The 15657-nt window shown below is 37.2% G+C and overlaps 1 protein-coding gene across 4 annotated transcripts in view; it reads left to right on the plus strand.

Annotated features, from left to right (window-relative positions):
* Positions 1 to 15657, plus strand: part of Ecpas (Ecm29 proteasome adaptor and scaffold) — a 116484-nt gene that overhangs the window by 35885 nt on the left and 64942 nt on the right. For all 4 annotated transcript variants that reach the window (XM_021159335.3, XM_021159333.3, XM_021159332.3 and 1 more), the window contains 4 exons: positions 2688 to 2856; positions 5854 to 5993; positions 11178 to 11259; positions 13889 to 14008. In XM_021159335.3, coding sequence (XP_021014994.1) covers positions 2688 to 2856; positions 5854 to 5993; positions 11178 to 11259; positions 13889 to 14008 — 511 coding nt within the window. The remainder of the gene's footprint in view (positions 1 to 2687; positions 2857 to 5853; positions 5994 to 11177; positions 11260 to 13888; positions 14009 to 15657) is intronic.

Consider the following 15657-nt stretch of genomic DNA (forward strand, 5'->3'; position numbering starts at 1 on the left):
GATGTAGTAATGCTGTTGTCATTTTTAGATTTCACCAGTCCCCAGCTGAAGTAAATGTTGGGTCTCCTAGCTCTGTGTACCTTAGGAAATCAGGAAATCATGTCCAGCTTTCCTTGTTCTGTTTTCCTTGATGTCTTGAAATTTCTTTTGCACTTCTACCATTTAGTTGTGGATCTGTTTGGCTCTTCCTACAATTTTGTTCTCATAGCTTTGTTTTTGATTCACTTTCTTTAGTGTACAAAATGTGATTTACATTATGCAGACGTATCAGTGGACTCTGCTTATCTCTCTCACGTCTTCAAACAGTGCTGGAGAGTTGCCTGATTTTTGCACAGATTTTAAAGCACATCTTAGAACCATGGGTTCTCAATAGCCAGCATTACATGTATTCAGTGGTCATACTCCCCTCCAAGTACTTCCACCTTATTCTTTAAGATAATGGAGCACTTTAGGACATTTCTCTACAGAGAAACAAAGTCACCTTGGAAAATATCTCTTACTGGCCAGATGTCAACTCAGTGTCTGCTACAGACATTTCTTATTTTGTGTAGACACATTTGTTCTATTTTTCTGTGTCCCTCATAGCCCCCAAGAACTACCTGTGTAGTACTTTGTGTTTTTATCACATTGTTGACATCTTCCTCTTTCTTAATAGTTTTTCAGCCCCTTGCAGTGTTTTATCAGGCTTTTGAATCTGGTTTCCAGATTGTGGTCTGACACTAGCCTACTGATTTGGTCTTGTTGCTAGAGATATTTTCTAAACTGCTACTTTTATTCCGTTTTCCCCTGATCTCGAGGATATATGTACATAGACAACCATGCACATGGAGTTGCATAGCATCTATCCTCAGTGCAGAGACAAGAGGGTTAAGGCTGTATGATTCTTTCTCTTCCAGTTGGCTCTCCTTCTGCCCCTCTAGTTTAATAGCTTGATTTTTCAGGGCCTTTACTACAGGCAAGAAGCTGAGATAGTGAACTGGAAGTGGGGTGAGGCTATAAACTCTCATATCTCACGCTCAGTGACTTTTCTTCCTCCAGCAGAATTGCACCTTATGGTTATGGGGACATAATCTCCCCTAGAAGCGCCAGCAATTGGGAACTCATTTAAACCAAAACAGCTCCCAAGCTTCTCATTCTTTAATGAGAATTTTAGTATCTATTATGATCTATTATCAGTATAGAATTAATATCAGTATAGAGTTAAAGGGATTTCAACTGTTTATATAAAATATAAATATGATTATGAGGAATAATAGTTTTAATTGGATGAAAAATAAATTTATTAGAGGTCTTATTTCTATTCTACAAGCTAAAAAGTGTGTCAGATAACAATAACAAGGAGACACAACAAGGAGCTTTGAATATAGAATGAGAAAATGCTTTTCTTTTTTTTCAAATTTTTCTACTTTTAAAACTTTGTTATTATTCTTTGTATGTGTACAGAGTATGAGTGAAGTGCAGTTCTGTGGAGTTGGGTCTCTCACCTTTAATGGGTTTCAGGACTTAAGTTCAGGTTGTCAGGCTTGTGTGGCAAATGCCTTTTAACCATTGAGCCATCTTGCCAGGCCCTGACTGACGCCTTTTACTTTAGTTTTTTGTTTGTTTGTTTGTTTTTTTTGTTTTTTGTTTTTGTTTTTGTTTTTTTTTTTTGAGACAGGGTTTCTCTGTATAGCCTTGGCTGTCCTGGAACTCACTCCGTAGACCAGGCTGGCCTCGAACTCAGAAATCCACCTGCCTCTGCCTCCCAAGTGCTGGGACTAAAGGCGTACGTTACCACACCCGGCTTACTTTAGTTTTAACTTCTAGAATGTTACATGCTTGTATGGGAGGCAGTTTGTGAGAGGCTTCAGTGAGTTTTCTAATGTGAGTTACAAAGTAAGGAAAAAAACTGTAAAAGCTTTGTTTGGAGCATAGAACAATACTAACCATAAGCCTTGTGGGGTCAATAGGCTTATGTCTGTATTTGTCATTAAAAAAATCAAAATGTAGTGAGTCTATACTAACTCATCAGATAATAATATGTACCTGGAAATGGCATAAACATTTTGTAGTTCACTTATAACTGCCTTGAGTGATAGGTTCTTCTGATTAATTTGCTGACAATATATAGATCTATAGATAGATAGATAGATACCTTTGAGGTTTTTTTTTTTTTTTTTTTTTTTTTTAAATATTGCTGGATAGTGTTGCTGCATGCCTTCAATCCTAGCAGAGGCAGGTGGATCTCTGAGTTTCAGGCCAGCCTGGTCTATAGAGTGATTTCCAGGACAGCCAGGGCTATACAGAGAAACCCTGTCTTCAAAACCAAAATAAGTACAAAAGTGATTTTTACGTGGAAATTTTTATTTTAGTTGTTGTTCTAGCACAGTGGTTCTAAAAGTGACTCTTTAATAGAGTTCCTCATGTTTTGATGACCCCTAACTGTGACATTACTTTTGTTGCTTCTTCATAACTGTAATTTTACTATTATGAATGGTAATGTAAATAGCTGTGTTTTCCAATAGTTTTAGGTGACCCTGTGAGAGAGTCATTTTACTCCCAAAGGGGGTGCGACCCAAAGCTTTAAGAACCATAGCTCTAGCATAATACTGTTCAACGACAGAGTGTGAGTGTTTTATGTATATATGTGTATATATACACAAATTCACATGTTTTTATAGAGAGTTAAAGTTTTATTTTCTTTTCAGATATGTGTTAAATGAATCCCAGAGTCGCCAAAATTCATCATCATCACAGGGTTCTTCTTCAAACAGTGGGGGAGGTTCTGGAATCCCACAGCCTCCCCCAGGAATGAGCTTTTATGCAGCTAAGCGAGTTATTGGTGATAACCCGTGGACACCTGAACAGTTGGAACAGGTATCACAGTTGCTCTTTATAGGAGTACTGACCCTGAACACTTGCCCCTGTGAAGTTCCTGGAAGCATGTGCAGAGCAATTCCCGTCCGTATAGTCAAGTTCTCTATAAAGAGTATGTTGGAAAGGAGCAAATTCTTTTCCTCTGTCATTTATTTGTTAAAGCCCTAGGGATGGGGGGAGTGGGAAATGAGCGTATGTCTTTCTAACAGTGTTCACATCTTTCAAGTACTATGCACAACCTATTTTACATTGAGCAAATTTAGTTTTCTGTCATTTTAATTTATAACTATAGGTCTTAATTATGTAGTTCCTTTGATGCAGTTAAAATACAATTTATCTTTCATTATTCAATATTTTAGGGCTGTACATTTTGTGTAAAGTGAGGAACCTCTATACTTCACAAGTGACAATGTGGGGAAAAGCATGACTCCCTTTTATATTTCTTCTTGGGGTTTTAAAATTGGCATTAAGAATTTTATTCTGGATTTAAACAGGACACAGATGTTCTCTGAGCAGCTTTTAAAAATGACTGGTGCTCTACAGAGAAGGTGCCTCCCTGTGTCTGTCACCAGGCACCTCAGGGAAGAACAGAAATCAGTATGTAATTATTTTGGAATTCAAGCAACATGGGTTAGTCTTCCAATCCTTCCTTTATTTCTCCATAGCAGTCTCAATGATTTGATCTTTTCTTTTTGGGAATGTAAGTGATCATTGACAAAAGTGTTTTCAGGAGAGAGAAAAAGAAGCAAATGGGGCATTCTTGCCACTCAAAATGTAGTGTTCTATTCAATGAGGGTTATAATTGATTAGATTTACTTCATGCTTATACACCTTTTACCTCCTCCCTCCTCCCCTTAAGCCGTAGTGTGAGTCTAGAAACCACTGTAATGAGTGTGAGCTATGGCAGGCACTATACTGGGCACTTTTAGTATACTATCTCATTTCATCCTCACAGCAGCTAATGAGGCACGGAAGGTTTGAGATTCACCAGGGTCTCTCTTCTGATACCGGACTCTTAGCCTCGTCCTTTGTGAGCTTAAAGCTGAATATACTGGAGAGTACTGGTTACTGCTATTGTTCATTTATCATCTTAAGTTGGTCATTGTTGCTGAATTTAAAGGTTTCTGTATATGTTTTGTCTGTTTCATAATCTGGTGCTGAAATGAATAGTTTAGCTTTAAAAACAAAAACTTTTTAATTTTGAATACTTTTTTCCCCAAGTAAATCAACTTTCTCTCTCTTTCTCTCTCTCAGTTTTTCAAGACAGGGTTTCCCCGTGTAGCCCTGGCTGTCTTGGTCTCTCTCTGTAGACCAGGCTGGTCTCAAACTCAGAGTCCACCTCCTCTTCCTCCTTTGAGTTGGGCTTAAAGGTGTGTGCTACCATGCCTGGCTAAATATACTCATTCTTATTTTAATTAAAACATATTTTTAATTTTTTTCTGATTATAAAGGTAAAGGTTTTAGTAGTCAGGAATAGAATTGAGGGTGCGGGATATGTAGCTTAGTTGATGAGAGAGTTTACCTAGCGTGCATAAAGCCGTGGTTGAGTCCTGGCACTCCATGACTAAGACATGGTGGTGCATGTTTGTAATCCAGCAGCACTCAGGAGGTGAAGGCAAGGAAATGCAAGGTGTTCAAAGTCATTCTTGGCTGCGTAGTTCATTTGAGACCCTGATTCAAAGGAAAGGAAAGGAAAGGAAAGAAAAGAACCACCCCCCCGCCCCCCAAAACAAAACCTCCCAAAATAATGCTCAGTGATAAGAGTGCCTACAGCCAGGCTTAGGGTCGTGAGTTCAGTCCACAGCACCTCAAGGAGACAGTATAACAATCCGCCTCCAGTTCTGCCTCCTGTCTGTCTCTGTCTCTCTTCCTCTGTGTGTGAACAGTTTTATATAATACATTTTTATTTGCCACATAATAGTTTAGTCTTTACTATGTAGTCTTTGAAGATTAAAGAAAAATCTGCCCTTTTACTGCTTGTGTAAAATTTAACTATGTTTTATGTTTTAACTTGTGTTTTATTGTTGAGACTCTTGTCATTTTTAGTTTTTAGTACACTTTCATTATGTATTGTGTATTTGACTTTTATAATCATCCCCTTTGCAGTTTACGTTAATGACTCCTCCACCTTTCAAACTATTTCTTATTATAATTAAATTATACTGAGAAGGCCTTTTTGTCATCAGCTACACTTTTTTATTGGCATTTTTTTCCATTTAATTTTTAAAAATTTCTTTCTCATTTAATAATTGTATATTTTATCATTCCTAATTCATACATCTGAGAATTATTATGTAACTGGTTTTTAAAGTGAGGATAAAATTTTACTTTTCAGGTGTATTTGTCCCTGAATGATTGGCAGTGAAGTTCATAGCTCTTTCACATTTCGGAAAGTTCTTCTTAAAATCTATTGTGCTTCATTGAGTATGTTAGTTTAAACACTACTCTTGGATTGAGTTGCACTTGGAGTGACTAGAAATAATTTTCTTTATTTTTAGTCTTAAAAATATGTATATGTTAACAGTAGAGTAAAACTGAAATGTGAGTTGTTCAAAATGTTTCTCACAAGCATCTATCAGACACTTTGTTCGTAATGTATTGCTTCTCACCTGGAGGATGCGGGCAGAGATGTTAAGTCCTTATCCCTCTAGGAAGGTCGTGTGGCCTAGTAGAGAGACTCTTGTTGTTTTGTTGTCAGAGACTTGTCTTTGAAGCCTATTGTCATCATTTGTTGTGTAGTTTAATGTTTTAAGCTTTGCCTCAGTTTCTTCATCTAAAAGTGTCTGTAATTATATCTACCTCATAGATTGTGAGGGTTAAATGAAATTGTGAATAGTTAAGATGTTTAGTGTAGTGTCTGGCACATTATAAACCTAAGTAGGAGCTCTACTGTTGCATTAATCCATGGCTTATGACCGTGTTGTTATGTTAATTAGCTTTAGTGAGTGCTCTTTGTTTCCCTGACCCTTCTTTCTCCTTCCCTTCACTTATCTGCAGTGCAAATTGGGTATAGTGAAGTTCATAGAAGCGGAGCAGGTGCCTGAACTTGAAGCCGTTCTCCACCTGGTGATTGCGTCTAGTGACACACGCCATAGTGTGGCGACAGCCGCAGACCTGGAGTTGAAAAGCAAGCAGAGGTAATTACTTCCTTGATAAGCTTCAAAATCAAAAGGCAGAGTTCTCAAACCTTTGCAGGGTTTTATGAAATGATGTATTCAGCTTAGGAAACTAGGACACGTTCTTAGTTGTACGTTAATAAAGTTTACCAACGAGCAAAATTCTGTGTCCAAAAAAAAAAAAAACCTATTTGAAAATGTATTTCAAAGCTAAAATAAGTTAGGAATGCCATTATAAGAAATAAAAATTTTCCGCTAGGCAAATAAACTGAAAGTTAATGTTGAAAACGATAGACCCAAGAAATAATTAACTTTTGATTTTTCTTTCGTCTCAGACCAGTTAAGGTCACTTTTAATAATGAATGTGTATGTATTGTGGTTGTTATAGTAAAAACCAGGCTTATGGAAGAATTGCTGAGTAAAACTTAAATCTACATTGAAAAGAGATACAAATAGTAGATAGATTTAGAGGAATAATCTGTGTATGAAATAAAAATCAATGGAAAATGAGTACTTTGTACCTATGGTTAAATACACTTATATTGAAATGGTAAATCCATTTAAATTTCTGAGGAAGTACTGTATCTTATGTCTTATTTGAGCAGTGAGTCATTAAATAAATAAATATATACACACACATATACACATACACAGTAAATCTGGGAATTCATGTTCTAACATCATTCAGAAGAAGAAAATATATTTAGAAATGTTATAACTTTAGTCATTATAGCATGTCTTACAGTTATTGAAAAATAAAAACACCTGAATACCTCATGTCACATAATTCAGCACTTGAGAGATAGGAGAAGGAAGATCTTATTAGTTCAGTTAGCTTTTGCTACATAGTGAGATCCTGTATATATATTTAAAATGTAAATCCTGAGGTATTCATAACTGGCTTATTTGAGATGGTTTTGTTAGATAGCTTAGACTGCCCAGGCTTTCTACCATGTGTCTCTGCCTACTGCGGATTACAGGTGTGTGCTTCTGTGCCCAGAAGGTTGAATGCATGCAGGTTGTTAAAATAACATTTATAAGATAGAAATAGTGAAAATGCCATAAAACTTTATAACTGATATATGTATTTTACTTTGCTTCCTCTAAGAAGAAAGTGCAAGGAGGTATAATAAAATAAGGAAATTAATTTAATGGACCTTAGTTTGTTCTATTGCAGTGTTTGGGTAGATAATGGTAGTGGCTGAGAGTAGCTTCCACTGAGAAGCATATGAGGTGGCATATAGCAGGGCTTCTTAAACTTTTTTAAGTGATCCTTTTGTTTGAAATCATTTTTGTTTGAGAATTTTTTTTTATGTGACTGTGGATATATATTTTGTGATTCTTTTTGTTTGAAATTTTTTTATGTGACTGACTGTGTATGTATGAAATAGATATGGAGAGCAAACATTTGCTGGTAATAAATCAAACTCATTTAAAACAATTTCTGCTATACATACATCTTTTCCATTTATTTATGAGGAAATCAATTTTTTATTAATAAGATGGATAGGCTTGTTCAAATTTACACACAGAATTAAATCTTGGCTGGATATTTGACACTCTAAGGCAGAACATCTTTTTTTTTTTTTTTTTGGTTTTTCGAGACAGGGTTTCTCTGTATAGCCCTGGCTGTCCTGGAGCTCACTTTGTAGACCAGGCTGGCCTCGAACTCAGAAATCCGCCTGCCTCTGCCTCCCGAGTGCTGGGATTAAAGGCGTGCGCCACCACGCCCGGCTGGCAGAACATCTTTAACGTGCTTTAGGATTTTGGTTTTATAATGGTTACTGCTAAGAACCCTTGCTTTACCTACTCAGTACAAAATGCCCGAAGGAAGTTTAAGGCATCTAGAAATTATTGGAAATTCTGTCCTGATCCTATGCCAAAACTCTTGCAATGATTTTTTTTTTTTAAAGTTAAACTCAAGTCAGCAACTCAGCAAGTTTTAATTAAATATTCTAACATGATACAATTAAAAGATAGACTCATTTGATAATTTGCATACTGAGGAATGATGGTAGGAAAAAAATGAAAGTTTTATTTTATGTGTTTAACTCAGTTTCTATAAGAGGTGGAATGTACAGTAGGAACAGTGACATTTATAACCTGTGCTGGTCTTTAATAGGTTTTAGTCATGCTTGTGTAGTGTGGACTGATGCCAGATTCAGTGCACAATCATCATGTTTTGCATTCAGAGCCAAGGCTGTGGGGAAGATGCCTGACGCACCATAAGTCAGCGCTGCCAGAAGCAAACACGGGATTCATTACAGTTGATTTTGAGTAAAGTTTTGGTTGTTCCATGTTAGAAACTTAACTTCTCAAAATTTGTTATGACCCCATATTTAGTGATGTGTCGCCCACATAGGAGTCTTGACCCACAGTTTAAGGAGAGGGGCAAATCTTAATTTTGCTCATGTCCTTTTGGTTGAATTTGAGAACCTGGCTTAACTTGGCTAGACTAGATTAAGAGAATTGAAGTATGTTTTTTTTCCCCTAACATTCTTTCAAGTCTCATTTTTTTTTCTTTTTCTTTTTCTTTTTCTTTTTCTTTTTCTTTTTCTTTTTCTTTTTCTTTTTCTTTTTCTTTTTCTTTTTCTTTTTCTTTTTCTTTTTCTTTTTCTTTTTCTTTTTCTTTTTCTTTTCCTTTTCCTTTTCCTTTTCCTTCTCCTTTTTTTTCCTTTTCCTTTTCCTTTTCCTTTTCCTTTTCCTTTTCCTTTTCCTTTTCCTTTTCTGAGACAGGGTTTCTCTGTATAGCCCTGGCTGTCCTGGCACTCATGTTATATAGACCAGGCTGGCCTCGAATTCAGAAATCTGCCTGCCTCTGCCTCCCGAGTGCTGGGATTAAAGGCGTGCGCCACCATGCCTGGCTTTTTTTTTTTTTTAATAGATATTTTCTTTATTTACATTTCAAATGCTATCCTGAAAGTTCCCTATACCCTCCACCTGCCCTGCTCCCTACCCACCCACTCCCACTTCTTGGCCCTGGTGTTCCCCTGTACTGGGGCATATAAAGTTTGCAAGACTTAGGGGCCTCTCTTCTGACTAGGCCATCTTCTGCTACAAATGCAGCTAGAGACACGAGCTCCGGGGGTACTGGTTAGTTCATATTGTTGTTCCACTTATAGGGTTGCAGACAAATTCAGCTCCTTGGGTACTTTCTATAGCTCCTCCATTGGGGGCCCTGTGTTTCATCCAATAGTTGACTGTGAGCATCCACTTCTGTATTTGCCAGGCACTGGTCTAGCCTCACAGGAGACAGCTATATCAGGGTCACTTCAGCAAAATCTTGCTGGCATATGCAATAGTGTCTGGGTTTGGTGGCTGATTATGGGATGGATCCCCATGTGGAGTAGTCTCTCATTTTTTTCTTATTGCTTATAACTTAGAGTATTTCTGGTATCATTTAAAGGAATGAATTTTGGAGTGTTAAAAAAGTTCTTTTTTCAAAATTTTTAAGTTTGAACTGGCCTTATTCTTTATATCATATTGTAGATTTTGTTGTTGGAAGCCTAAATGTGATTCTTAGTGTATTTTAATTAATTTTGCTTTAGGATAAAAAAATGTATATAGCATAAAATTACATTAAGATTATAAAATTCTGTGGGGAGAACACATAGGTAACCATTTTGTGAGGGAAAAAAAAAAAAAGCTCGCCGGGCGTGGTGGCGCACGCCTTTAATCCCAGCACTCGGGAGGCAGAGGCAGGTGGATTTCTGAGTTCGAGGCCAGCCTGGTCTACAAAGTGAGTTCCAGGACAGCCGGGGCTACACAGAGAAACCCTGTCTCGAAAAACCAAAAAAAAAAAAAGCTCAAAGTATCTCTACAGGTATCATTTCTGTTGTTCCCTTTCTGCCTCCTAGCTGTACTGTCAAGTGATTAGAATCTGGAAACGGATAGCACCACAGTCAGTGGCTGTCATAATGAAAAGACATAGTGCCAGGTGACAGGTGGTGGCGCAGGCCTTTAATCCCAGCACTGGAGAGGCAGAGGCAGGCAGATCTTTGGAAGTTCAAGGCCAGCCTGGTCTAGAAAGCAAGTTCAGGATAGCCAGAGCCACATAGAGAGAGACCCAGTCTGAAAAAACCAACAAGTAAAATGTTAACAACAATAACAACAACAAAACAGTCAGAAAAGTAAACCTTAAAAAAGAATGGTAAAGCAAAATAAGAGGAATAGTGCAATCTTTCCTCAGTGGATGAGAGAGGTGAATCAGAGAAGCAGTTAAGCAGCAGGACACCATTGTTACACAAATGCAGCGTCAGTGGAAAGCAGAGCCAGTGAGTGTTAGGAGTCAGAAGACAGTGTGAGCAGCTGTCAGTAGTCAGCTGAAACCAAAGATCGAATTAGGCTTGTAAAATGGGTGAGTGAGGCCCACTGTGCTGGTGATGGTGGTGGGATAGATACTTACTTCTTATCCAGTCTCTATATCCCAACTCACCTTTCTTTATAGACCCCAGATAGGGGTGCATCTCTGTGACAAATGGCATTGTGACTTCTCAGATTTAGATATTGAAGCTATTGGGTTAGATGAGGGATTGCATAATGCCAGGAATCAAAGAACAGAACTGGAGAAATAAAACAGCTTCGGAGTTTCCTAGGGTGTGAGCATTTGAAGCATAAAACTATTTTGTTGTTTATCATTTTAAAATTCTGAATGGTTAAAAAGAAGCATCAACCACCAACCTAAGGGCGTTTGGAACAAGTGCAGTGAGTGTCTGCTCTGCGAGTTACTCCATGGTGTTGGCCCTGACCCACCTGGGTAGGAACTTTGTTCAATTTTTTCCCCTCCACCAGTAGTGCCAAGTTGGGCCATTGCGGAAGTAAACTGTTGAGTCAAGAAGGAAGAGCGAGACGAGTGAGCTGGAGTTCTTTTTTTTGTTTTGTTTTGGTTTTTCGAGACAGGGTTTCTCTGTGTAGCCCTGGCTGTCCTGGAACTCACTCTGTAGACCAGGCTGGCCTCTAACTCAGAAATCCGCCTGCCTCTACCTCTGGGATTAAAGGCGTGCGCCACCATGCCCAGGTGAGCTGTAGTTTTTAAAGCTAAGTTTGACAGTAGTCACCTTCATTTCTTCTCTTCCACAGTATCCGTTGTCAATTCATTTGGTGTGTTTCTGCCATTTTCTTTGATGACAAATATTAGGGTATTTTTCTAATCATTGAAATGGCAACAAAAATAATTTCAACCATCTCTGTTGAAATCTTCCGTAGCTTAATTGACTGGAATAACCCTGCCATCATTAATAAGATGTACAAGGTGTACCTTGGGGATATACCACTGAAAACAAAAGAGGTAAGCTGCTTTGATTTAGTCTCATGTCAGCATAAAAAGTATTGTGTTGACATGAACTGTGTTTATTTTTTCCCTAGTTTGTAAGCTGAATCCATGTTTTTTGAATGATTAGTTTTAAGCCATGTTTGTCTATATGAATTAAACTCCTGAAACGTGAGTTTAATAGATCTGGTATTTTCAGTGTAGATACATAAATAATGATAGTACATTATATAGATGAAGGATCCACAGACTTTCTGCAATTATTTGGGGCATTTGAGACATTAAAGTATTTGAGGCTATAACTACTCAATTTCTATAACATGAGAGAAGCAATAGGCAGTATTTAATGGACATGGTAATATTTCAGTAAAAATGTGAATACTGATACTTGGATGTTATATAATTTTCATGGTCTACAAAATATTATTTTTTTTCCATTTAAAAATATAAAAGCAATTTATTAAAGTCTCAGTCCTTGTTGAAATAAATGATGGGCCATGTGTGATCTATGAGTTATAGTTTACTACTATCTGGTTTAGAATCTAGAACAAAAGGTTGTTTCTGCAGCCTCAGAGTAATAAGATCATTGCTTAATAAGGTCTTTTCACTGTGCCAGTCCAAAACACACAGTGTGATTTGTGTATTTTGTTGCTTTCTTTTAAGAACATAAGTAGGAGTTAATAGTTCTTTAGATTAAATTGGTTTAGCAGAAAGAACAATGAATTGAGACCCCTGGATTGTAACATTGAGTGTCTGTACACAAACAAATGTGTTAAAAGGAGAGATTTGGCTAATCAGTCAACTCCCCTGTGCCTCATATTCTTTGTGTAGAACATGCAAGAATTGAATAGAGTACAGTCTGTTGATCTCTTTGGAGTCATAAAGAACTTTTTAGAGGATCTGCAAAGACGAGATTATTTGTCAGTTTTTTTTTTTAAGTTGATATTTGCATTGATGTCATAGTGGTGGGTATATATTGTGTGGGCTCATACTACAGATCAAAGCAAAACCATACCATATACTTACGGAGGAAGAAGAGAGGGAGAGGTATAAGATGGGAGAGGAGGACACAAATGAAGAAGGAGAGAGAGAGTCAGAAAGGGAGAGTGGAGGTAGAGTAATTGTATTTTATCTTAATATCGCCATGAAGCATTAGAAATTATTTTATTTGAAGAATAGGTACATAAGCTATATATATTGTGACTGGTATTTTGACAGACCTTTTCTCTCAAAAGAAAAAGAACATATCAATGAAAACTGAAGTGACTTTTACCCCCTCCTTTTTGGAATGTTAAAAGTTGACCTCATAAGGAAATATTAGAATTATAGAAATTTGAACTCATTGACGTAGTAACTTAGCAGTATATTTCCTGAAGAGAATGGTGTTGCAAGAAATACTTTAAAAAATATGCATTGGGGGTATTTTATGCTGATGTTTGTTTAACTCGGTAAAACAGTATTTTACAGATAGCCAGTGGTATTACAAAAGCAAATAACCTAAGGACCCCATCCAAACTGTATGGCAGCGGAATTTTATTTAAATGCATCTGCCAGAGCTCACCAATTTGGCTTAAACTCCAAATTACAATTAGCCTTTAAGAAACTATTATTTATTAAGCTTTGATTTAGAATCAAAGATCTACAATTACTTTTTAAAAGGACAAAAATCATCCTTACTTTCTCACCATGTGTCTGTGCAAGCTGGGACTTACCTATCAAGTCAAAGAGCTACTGCAGCAATTCGAATAGAGTATGGAAAAACCCAGTTCTTTTCTAGTTACTTCCAAAAAATTGAAAATGATTCTGTTCTTTAGTGCAGTTTTTAAAAGTTTGTCTTTTAAAAGAAAAATATTACTTATTAAAATATATTAATTTATTGATGTTTCAGATTGTCTTAATCAGTGTTTCTATTCCTGCACAAACATCGTGACCAAGAAGCAATTTGGGGAGGAAAGGGTTTATTCAGTTTACACATTCACATTGCTGTTCATCACCAAAGGAAGTCAGGACTGGAACTCACACAGGGCAGGAAGCAGGAGCTGATGCAGAGACTTGGCTTGCTCACATTGCTTTCTTATAGAACCCAAGACTACCAGCCCAGGGATGGTACCACCCACAGTGGGCCCTCCCTCCTTGATCACTAATTGAGAAAATGCCTTACAGATGGATCCCATGGAGGCATTTCCTTGAGGGAGGATCCTTTCTCTGTGATACCTCCAGCTTGTGTCAAGTTGACACACAAAACCAGTCAGTACACAGATGTCTCAGTTGTATTATTTAATATAACAATTGCTATTAGGTGACACTGATAAGAGCTTTTGGAATCTTCAGTAATTAAAGCAATTTTTTAAAAAAATATTTTGTTTTATGTGTAAGTATTTTGCCTGTATGTATTGTGTGCTTACCATGTGGGTGTCTGCTTCCCACAGAGGCTAGAAGAAGGCACTGACTTCCCTGAAACTCAAGTTATGGCTGTTTGTAAGCCATCATTTGGGCCCTGGGAATCAAGCTCAGTTCCTCTGCAAGAGTAACAAGTGCTTTTAAACTACTAGGCCTTCTCTCCAGGACCTAGGAATCTTCAGTACCCTAAAGATAAAAGCCACAAGTAGTTTTAAAATGTTGTTATAACTAAACATGTTTTTCTCAGGGAGCAGTTCTAAAGCCGGAGCTGAAAAGAGACCCAGTCAGTACTAGAGTGAAGTTAAAGATTGTTCCTCATCTCCTGCGGTCTAGACAAGCTGCTGAAACGTTCCCAGCTAACATTCAGGTAATCTTTATTGTCTAGCAGAGGAAAAGTAGTTTGAACAAATAGCTTTAATTACCAGAAAAAAAAAGAATTAGTGGATATTCAGGAAGTAGGCTGATGTATGTAACATGACTAACAAGTTTTATTTCATCTTAATTGTAGCTGTATAAATTATTTTATAAAAATGTACTTTGAATACTTTCATCCATATTAGTTTTCTGCGATTGCCCAGCACCATAAGAAACCACACTTATGCTGGTGGATGGTGTGCGCGCCTTTAATCCCAGCTTTTGGGAGGCAGAGGCAGGCAGATCTCTGTGAGTTCAAGGCCAGTCTGGTCTGCAGAGTGACTTCAAGGACAGCCAGGACTACATAGTGAGACCCTGTATAAAACAAACAAAACCAAAACAAGCAACAACAGGATAGAACAAAACAAATAAAAAAACCAAACAAATTAGTGTGTGTGTATCTTCAAAAATATTATCATCATAAGTAGTTATGTACATAAGAGGCAGTGGGCAGTTTTGACTTTGTCCTCACAAAGTCTTTGCTTTCTGTGCTTACAGATGATATCAACTCACTGTTGCTTCTTGATTTAGTAACTGCAGAAGTTTTCTCCCTCATCTCCTGGCCCCCATTCAGTCTGTCTTCTGTATTGACACCTAAGTATCTTGGTAGTGGAAAATTATTAAACAGTGTGGATGGGTGGGTACTGGGTGGGTAAAGGGTATTAAAACCTTCACAAAAGATCTTATTTTTAACCAAGTTATGTCTACCTCAAGGCTGATAATCTAATTTATTTATATTGTTTGTTTCTTGTTTAAAATTGTGATATAATGTACTTGACATTTGCTGTCTTAGTCATTTAATACAGTTACACTGGCTTTAAAAACTTCATTGCTACAATTCTTTTCATCTTGTGAAACTGAAACTCAGTATTTATAAAATGTTGTCATTGTCCTTTGCCCCCCTGGCAATCATTATTCTGGCTTTTGTCTCTGAATTTCAGTTCTCTAGGAACTTCTTATATATGAAATTTAATAGTATTTGTTTGTGACTAGATTGTTTCACTCAGTACAGTGTCATTGAGGTCTGTCTGCTATGGCATTCATTTGTCAGGAGTTCATTCTTTTCCAAATCTAAATGTCCCATTTATTTATTTGGATCCTGGCGTACTTTACATTTTAGTTTTCATTTATAATGCTGTCATGAACATGAATGTTCAGGTATCTTTTTGGAACTTTGTTCTCCATTCTTTTATGAATAAATTCTACTTCTGAATTGTTTGATTGTATGGTAATTTTCAGGTTTTGAAGAGTTGGGTTTCTTGTTGCCTGTATGTGATTCAGCCTTTCTCCATATCCTTAATAACGCTTAGTTTTCATAGGGGGCTTCATAGGGAGAGGGTAGTCTCCCTAGTGAATATGATGCTGTGTTTCTTTGTCATGTGCTTTTTTATTGTGTTCTCCCTCTCCTCCTCCCTCCCCGCTGTCTCCCCCTTGCCCCCAGCCTCAACACTTTCCCCTTCTAGTTTGTTTTTCAGATGGGGGTCTTGCTACCTTGCTTAGACTGGTTTCTAACTTAAGAATTTCCTAGCACTTACCAGCTGCTAGGGAAGGAGGAGATGGTTTATTCAAAAGTGTAGCTCCTGCTAAGTCAACTGTTCTCAA

This window comes from Mus caroli, unplaced genomic scaffold (assembly GCF_978045245.1).
Source record: "Mus caroli unplaced genomic scaffold, Mus_caroli_1 scaffold_6, whole genome shotgun sequence".
NCBI lineage: Eukaryota > Metazoa > Chordata > Mammalia > Rodentia > Muridae > Mus > Mus caroli.